The sequence below is a fragment of the Protopterus annectens genome, chromosome 6.part0 (genome assembly GCF_019279795.1).
Source record: "Protopterus annectens isolate FY-2018-M chromosome 6.part0, PAN1.0, whole genome shotgun sequence".
In the NCBI taxonomy this organism is placed as follows: Eukaryota; Metazoa; Chordata; order Ceratodontiformes; family Protopteridae; genus Protopterus; species Protopterus annectens.
In genome coordinates, this window is record NC_056737.1 from 639,598,592 (window position 1) to 639,607,780 (window position 9,189).

Sequence of the window (9,189 nt, forward strand, 5' to 3'; positions counted from 1 at the left end):
TTCTTGAAGATACTCTTAGCTGTTATATGTTATATGCATACATTAGTCATGTTAATATCGAACTTGCAAGACATACTTATACAAAACTGATAAAATTCATTGCAATTTTGCTGGTGTCTTGTGGAAATATTTCTTGATGATGTTGTGTAATAGCTCATGATCCGATTCCACTGTTACTGAGTTCCATAAATATAATCATGGAATTTCTGACAACCAGAGACAATTGCTAATATTTATTTTTCTACTTGCAGATCTTTTATTCTCTGTCAGATCTCTTTATCCATATGATCCTGGTCTATCTTGTACACGAAATGTATGGCAGCCTTTTTGAATATAATCCATCTGAAGTATTATAGATTGAGAGACATTATAAACCTTCTGAGCCTAGTCAAAAAGCTTTTCAATATTTCAAAACTTCTCTCCTAGTTCTACAACCTAAAATGAGACACCATGTTGTAATAGCTTCCCAAGTATGATTGGGAAACTTTGATATGAACTTGGAGAGTCAATGGAACATACCAAGGAATTATATAAAATGTGTTTTATTTTCTAGCTTCTGTATGTTAATTATATTATTGACTTTGGCAAATTTGGTGTTAAGCATTTTGCTATCAAATACTTTCCTATATGCTTAAGATTAGTCACAAAGGTTTGACACTCACTTCTCTTTCATTTCAAGCTTTTTTTGTCTAAGCCTACTTCTTCTTCTTTCAGCTTTTCCCGGTTAGGGGTTGCCACAGCGGATCAGCTGTCCGCTCATGATTGGCAGTGGAGTTTTACTGTGTTGAGTTGCCAGCCCGGCGCCCAACCTTCCACAGAAGGTAAACACACGCACTCACTCCTAGGGCCAGTTTAGAGTGTCTAAGCCTACTGAAAAGCGTAATAAGCCTAGTACCAGGTTTCTGCTCTGTAGCTCCCAACATCAGAAGTCCATTTACAAATTTACTATCAGGGACACTCATTTTCTATTTTCAGGTCAAAATACCAGAAAATCCTGAATCTGGGCTACTTTTTTTTATATTTACTACTGATAACACTATCATTTTACTTACTGTGTATTCTGTACTTAGAATCTGTTTTAATTATACATACTAATGGAATAACAGTAATGAGTAATGAGTAGAAACTGCATTTAAAAGTCATGGCTACAATTCATGGATTTCATCTTGTCGAAAATAGAATTTCCTTTTTTAAGAACTGTAAATGAATATATCTGACTATTATGCCAAGTAATCCTTTCAAGCGATCAATCATTTCAGCTACAGCTCTCTGGAATACCTCCTAAACTGAAGATATACCAAATATAATCTGATAAACATGCAAATTTTAGGATTAGGACATCCAATATAATTTCCCAAAACTCTTCATTAACAACTTACACAAAAAATTATCTAAAATTAAGCATTTTAGTGACAACCTCTTCAAAACATGAAGTGGACAGTGTTTCATTTTGATCGATCTATTCATAACTTGGGGATCTATATATAACATAGCCTTGTTTTTCTTCATGGCTATAACCACGCTACTGACTAATTCAGTCAATTCAATGAGCTTAACAGTTACATCAAGGATTTCCATTCCATGCATTTATGTTCTTGTTCGGCTTCTAAGAGCTACATTTCAGTACACAAAAACTGGCATTGCCTCAGGAAAATGTTTTGTGCCGTATTATCCTTGTAAACAACCTAATATAGTAAATATGCCAGAATATTGCTGTAAAATGTCTACAGTACTCTGATCACTCTGTTTCATGGCACCCAATAAAGATGCAAAATGTGTATTCCTAACATACTTGTATCATCAATCTCAGAAAAGGTAAAGCAAAAAAATATGTGGCTGGAACAGATTCACATAATCTTCTTTTAATAATCAAGCTTTAAGCATACCAGATTCCTTTAATACCATGTAGCCTGACCTTGTAACTGCAACGTTCTGGTTATTCAGAAACACTTACCTACCAATAACTCCAAAACTAAGGCAAAGATCTTTAGCACCACTGCTATACATTGGGGGAATCCATGTGGCTGACATGTTTTTGAAAACCTAGAACTAGGATTAGGATCGGTCTTCTCCTTTTCCACCAGCCCATAGAACAACTAAATAAGTTTGCATAATTTCTAATGTTCTTTTCCAACAGTGCTCACTCTACCCTTGTGAAATGTGCATCACTTCCTCAAATAAAGAGTATCCTTTTCAGTTCTGTATCTGCTTTTAAACAGTTTGTGGCACAAAGACCACAATAAAACTACTGCTTTATTTTTTTGGATTGATGGGGTTGGATTTGGCATAATGGTTAAGGTCTTCACAAAACAAGGTACACAGGGTTTGATTTTGACCTCAGCTTACTGTCTGCACTAAAAATAGCCATTAAGGACAGTTAGCCTAGTATTCACCTATGAACCTATATTGGGCATCAAATATTCTCAATCAGCATAGTCAGGTAGTTCCATTTTACTTAACTCCAATACATACAGTATTCATGCACCCTTCTGTACAAGTTTGTCTTTTTAAACTAGTGTCTTTTTCCATATTGCAGTCTTACTGTACCTTCACACATACTTTTTCCTGTTAGCAAAGCATTTTTTCTCTCCTTGGTCCAAATCTGTAGAATATTTTTTTTTCTCATGGCATTAGATATCTTCCTAACCTCACTGATTTTACCATCCAAACATTCTCAGAACCAAAACATTGTGTGCTTACTTTTCTACATGACTGTTTCTCTCTCTCATACTCTACATATGTGCATTCCTGAATCTATTCTCTTTACAGTTTTTATCTCACTTCATTATTACACCACAATGTAATATTATTTTCTTCCCCTTTCTGCTTGACTTCTAGGAATCTGCAAAACAGTTTTCCATAACATTCATTTTCTAACTGCTACAATGTATTATGTGAAGTCTGACAATGCCATTTTATTTTAAAAATTCTTATAGGTCAAAAAAAAACTCTTACGGTGAGTTCCTTCCATGTCAATTAAAAAGTATTTCCACAGAGCATTTTCTTCCTTGCACCCTTCTGCAGTCTTGCTACTTTAAGTAACTCAAAGATCAGGAGAAATCCATGAGATAGTGCAAGAGAATTTTTAACAATACATTTTTATCATTTGTAAGTCAATATCGTGAGTGATCATTCCTGTACAACTGTTTTTTTTTTTTTTCTTCCCCAAGGAAAATGTAAACTACCCTTAAGGTGGGAAAACTACATTCCCTTTGTAATAGGTTACATAGTCTAAAAATAAGAATCACACAATAGTGACTGCCCATTACTCAGTCACTAATATGTCACTATTAAGCCTGGTGCCCAGATACTTTAGTTACCCTTTGAGTTGACAACAGTGTCTATGTCTGTGTAGTTCTACCAACATACAGCATCTGAAACTGGATGCATATCTACATATTGAGGTGGAGATACTAGAGCTTGTTAAAGCCTGGTTCTTGTTTTAGTTATACTGTGTTTTCAATTAACATCAACGATCAGGACAACATAGGGACTATTAAAGCAAGCATTGCATTCAACTATGCAAGTCAGTACAGTACCAGAAATATGCAAGGACTAAAGCCATACAGTATAATGATGCATATTAATACATTTGTAAAGGCGAAGGTATATTAATACAGACAACTATTTATTTGGTTCAAACAGGCAAGCTAGACTATGACTCAGCACCGGTTGATTTAAATTAAAAACATAACCCTTTAGTTTGCCAGCCTATACTTGTGACATGGTTAACTCACACCAGAAATCCTTCCTAAGCATGCTAACTGTACAGTGATCAGCTGTCAGGCAGAACTGACTCACTGGTTATTTCCTTAGTGGGTTTCTATGCAGAAGATATTCCAAGTGGAACATTTTGTGGGAGTTAAATGATAATACAAAGTACCTGTACCCATGACTTTGAGAAAGTCACTTAAACAGATGAAAACAATCCCAGACTGAAAAAAAAATACATCCGTGGAGATCAGTGTTTTATCTTAGCAATTCCAAAAAATATTTATTTTTTATAATACTCAATTTTTACAATAATATTTGTATGCAATTTCATATCATTAATTTTTCTTAGATGTCTTGAATAGTTTTTTATACATGAATTTTGTTTTTAATACATATATACACTTTGTTTCTGCTGTTCTTTTAAATGTTTGTGTCATGCTTAATTGGAAGTCCTTGATTGGATCGTTTTAATTTGAAAGTATTTAAATAACCATTGGAGACAAACCAGCCCACATCTGAAGAAGTTTTAAAACAAAAACGTATTTATGTTGTTGAGCGTTAATATGTTTATTCGTTTTGTAGTGAAGTGAATACTTTTAATAAATTTTGTAAACCCAGCTGTCGCTTAGCTTTATTGTGTACCCTCCAAGGGTCTATTTTCGTAGTCTTTATCTTAGTATGGATAAATAAATAAACAAATTCACAAGCAATTGTAGTTCAGCTATAGTATGGGAATAAAAATGAAAACTGCTAAAGATTTTAAATGCTGTCTGCAGCATAAGGTTTGATAGCATCTTCAGCACATGCCTCAATACTTAGAGAGCAAAGGCACCCTAGTCAGAGTTGTAGATTAGAAGACCAACTTGAGTACAGATACATGGCTGTTCTACATAAGCTGATGCTGAAAGAACTTAAGGAGTATGTCTAGCTTTGCATCATGAAACTAGAAGCAATGCCAAGTAAGCAGATGCTGTAAAGGCATCTTAGAGGTGAGGCAAGGGTCAATACTCAAAACAATGAATTGTGCTGTTCCACCTATGCTTGTTAGCTGCTTTTTTGTTTTAAATAATCGAGAAGAAAAGTATAAGGGTGCATCAAATCAGGAAGTTGCATTCCAGAAATATTAGCTCTGCAGTTGTCTGCATGCTACTCATCTCTTGTCTACAACATGCCTGGTGATTCTTATAAAACAGAACAAATATCCACAGCAGAAGACTGATTATACCAAAATTGTTAAAAATACAACTAAAGCAGGCTTTAAAGGAAATTAGAGTATTGGGAGGATGTATCTAGAAGTACATTTTACACTGGTGGCTGTTCACAGTAAATGAAGACTTATTATCTTATAAATCAGAGTAAAATATGTTGGAGATACAGTCCCAGCCCATCATAATTGGTTTAGTCTAAACCAAAGACCATAGCACTGTCATACTTAATGTATACCCAACACAGTTCTCTACTTCTTTGCTCACAAATCAGAGGCAATGCCAAAAATTGAGGACAAAGGCCCTTAATCAGGGACAGTTTTTAAATACTACTTTTATTCACTTACAAAGTTAATACAACATGCTTTGCATCAACGTGCAATTTCTGAGAGGTAATGAAGTATGAAAGTTTAATATCTGACATTACTGATCGACTGTTACCTTCACTCATTTACCAGAAAAATCAAAAACTTTATGAAGGACAGGGCAAAAATATAAGAAAAAAAATCACAGAAATACAATTTTCTTTTTTTAAACCATGTTAATGGACTTCTATGATTTATCACCAGTAGTATGATTTTTAGCCTCAAATACACCCTTGAGTATTTTTCAATTTCTGTTTTAAACTCTGGTTAATAATATCTTCAATAACAGCTTGCATTATTTAAGCAACTGCAGTGCTTTTAAAATAATTGTAACCAACATCTATACGCTGATACTTAACTATAACTTTAACTAACATCTTTAAAAATACCTCTGTAATGCCCTTCATTTACGTTTTGCGTCACCCACATTTACCATACCAACAATTATGGTCTTAAAATGAAAATGCCATTTTTTGAACAGCTCGGCATCATTCTGAGAAATAAGAACGGTTGCACCGTCAGGACTTCCTTTTAGGATTACTTTGAAAAGATTAATCGGATGTCTGTCTGCTCTAATAATCAAAACCATATCATAATAATAGCACAATTTAGCACTGACCTTTAAAAATCAGGATTATAGTCCCCAAAAAGGAACACTGTCTTTTTTGTTGTTGTTAGAATAGAAGGTTGTGAGATAGTAGGGACCATATGGTTTTATTATTTTTTTAGAATAGAAGGTTGCTAGATAGTAAGGACCATATGGTTTTATTTTTGCCTTTATTTTATTCTACCTGTTTGTTAACCGTGTAACCCCTAAACAGTCCCTTTTCGGGGGCAACCCGAGAGCACTGTCCGGTTAAGTGACTTGCTCAGAATCACACACTGTGCAAATGAAGGTGTAAGAAATCAAACCCTTTACCCGGTGCACAGGAAGCTACTCGGGAACAGCCCAGAGCTTTAATAGTCTGCGCTAATTGCCAACTGCTAGCTGCTAATGAGAATGGGCTTACATCGTATACAACCTTAAATAGATCTGTCATTATGAATAAAATCAGTAAGCCTAAATCATACCTCTCAAGCTCTTGCAAGAAATCTGGACAAAGCCAAAAATAAAAGTGGTACAAAGGCCCAAAATAGGGACAATTTTTAAATATTGCTCCTACAAACTAAGAAAGTTGAAGGAATAACAGGTTGTGCATAGCATGATTTTTGAAGCGTATGAAGTCTGAAACTCAAATGTCTGTCATTATTTTTAACTTCCGTCTTTAATGATTTGCCACTAATTATCCAGAAAACCACAATTTTATGAAGAACAGACCAAAAATATGAGGCAAAAATCTGGACATTCTGCGAAAATCTGCACAGTTGAGAGCGGTATGCTAACGGTAAATGTAAGAGTGCAACGCCTTAATCATAGTGGCTTAGATGTATGAGCACAGTCAGTACACAATGTGCGCCCAGCTGCCCTTCTGCAAAAATACCAACCACTGTTTCTTCACCACCTAATGACGATCAACGTATGCCGTTACTTAAAGACCCATTGGGGTGTGTTTAAAGGCTGTGCTCAAAAGCTTTTGACGCAAACCATCCTGCCCCATACATACACCCATCCCACTTCACACAACCCCAGTTTAGTCACTAGGGCTTGCAAATATCAATGCAAGACCAACATTATCTGCTAACCTTTCTCTGCAAGTTTATAAAAGACTCATTCCCTACATGAAATTGCAATCAATAGGTATTATCATAGAGTAAAACAGTAAATAAGGGGATTATGAAGTGCACTACATATTTCATCTTTACCATGTTGGAAGGTCTCGAATTAGCAGTCAGTTCCTCATGGGCAGCCACATCCTCCCAGGTAACGATGAATGAGTTGGCAGGATAAAATTCGACATGAGGAAATCCTCTCCGAACTTCCTGAGCAGCTCGTCTCAGGACATCAGCAGAATCGTCCTCTCGGTAATAAATCTTGCCCCGACCACCGGTGGTGTCAATATCTGCCATAAACGGGGCGATCACTGGGAACTCGGTTGGAAAGCTTTCATCAATGTACTGCGTCTCTCGGGGAAATTTTTGAGTGGAGATGATACCATTTGTTCCCACCTTGAAAGAACAAAAACGGATAATGACTAAAAGAGCAGCCTTTGGCATTGGTTTCCAGGTGACACAGTACTATTCAAGTGTAAAGAAATGGCATTTATTTGAACATTACCGAACATCTAATCTGCGCGCACAGTAGTGTATTCACAGTGTCAGCATTAAAAAATAGCTCGCTTTTCCAAAGAGCACAAGAAAAGCATCATAAAGGGGGAAATAAAAAATACTTACATATAGCTCCCTGAACTGTGCTTCAAAGAACGTAAAAGGAGTCTTCAGTTTAACAACTTCTGATGTTTCATCATCACCATCCTGCAGAAGTAAGTCGCCCCTATGCACTCCATAAGGGAACAGTTCCTGTCTTACTATGGCTGCAGCTGTGCGAAAAATAAGCAAATAAATGCCAACATGTACACAGCAGTAATTTCCCCTCATGGTTGCTCTCTCTACGCTCAACTCCCGAGAGCTAGACAAAGCACAGATTGAAAAAACTATCCACTAACTCAGTTTTACTGACTGCAGATAGTTTCACCAGCCCGAGCAAACAGCCCTGCTCTGTCCGCGACTCGGTGACCAAGCCAGATCCAAATTTTAGGAAGTCCGGGAGGGCTGGTCCCGGACAACCCTTTGAAGCTGATTGGCCTGGGTGTAAGTTTGTCGCATGAGAACCCCCCACCAGACCCCCACCATCTGTTTCGCATCAGTATTTCAAACAGGGAGGAGGAAGTTTAATATATAAACCGTATCAAACTCGAAAGTCCAAGAGTTGTATCCTGTTGCTAGCAAAATACTTGACCCGCTATTTGGTCATTTTCGTTTTATTTAAGCAGAGTTTACTCGTGTGAATCAGGTCACCAAGTCGAAAATGCAATGTTAAAGTAGCTGTCCCGTACCAACTCACGTTCAGACTCACACGATTATATTTTTCATCCATCCCTAAATTTCAGGGACATCCTTAATTTTTATTCCAATTTTAGGTCTGTAACTCTTAATATAGCTCTTAAAATGGGTGACTGCTGGCGTAAAGGTGATGAATTGCACTTAATAGATAATGATAGTAATTAGAGTTGCAGACTTTTTTTAGTTAAAAAATGTAAATTCATTCTTATTGACAGTCTCTTATTCTGTCACTATCTCAAGTTGATAGTGCAAATATTTTAAACGTGTCCCTGATTATTTTTGGATTTGTTCCCGATTCCGTTGAGTTTTGTCCGGGATTGGTTGAAAGCAATGCACACCATCATAGTGGCCACATTCATCCTTAGCCAAGAAAATATGCATAAAATCTATATTCTGAAAAGTATGCCATTAGTTCACTTGTGCGAAAAAAATAAACAAGTTAGCCGTTTATTAATTATTGTAATTAAACTGATTCGCACAGACAGGAGTGTTGCTTTCCTAAACACCCACGCCTTGTATAAAGGGGTTAACGGTTTAAATGAACATAAAACAGATGGCCCCCTGTGAACCAGCATTTTTTTTATCTTGTCTAAGAGACTTCCTCTGACTCCTTAAGCGTTCGCAGCTGTTAGCTCACCCCTGCCTGGCTTGTTCACATCTTCAGCGAACAAGAATACACTCCTAAAAAGCAGTATATATCTAAAGATGCTTATTATATATTTTAATAGATCTTATCTGCCCCTGATCTTGTAGAACGGCCGTGATTTTGCCCTGTCCTCGTAAAATCTTCGATTTTCTGGTGAATCACTAAGGATCAGTTAGTCAATCATAACAGACATTAGAGTTTCATACATTGTTGTTCAGAAACGCTGGTGCAAAACTCGTTGTTCTACTAACATTTTAAG

The 9,189-nt window shown here is 36.3% G+C and overlaps 1 protein-coding gene across 1 annotated transcript in view; it reads right to left on the bottom strand.

The window, feature by feature from the left end:
• Nucleotides 1–7,973, bottom strand: part of NID2 (nidogen 2) — an 891,289-nt gene extending 883,316 nt beyond the window's left edge. The window contains exons 1-2 of the mRNA XM_044074330.1: nucleotides 7,616–7,973; nucleotides 7,088–7,390 (exon numbers count right to left, since the gene is read on the bottom strand). Of these exons, the coding sequence (XP_043930265.1) occupies nucleotides 7,088–7,390; nucleotides 7,616–7,819 (507 nt within the window). The 5' untranslated portion in view covers nucleotides 7,820–7,973. The remainder of the gene's footprint in view (nucleotides 1–7,087; nucleotides 7,391–7,615) is intronic.
• Nucleotides 7,974–9,189: the final 1,216 nt, after the last annotated feature.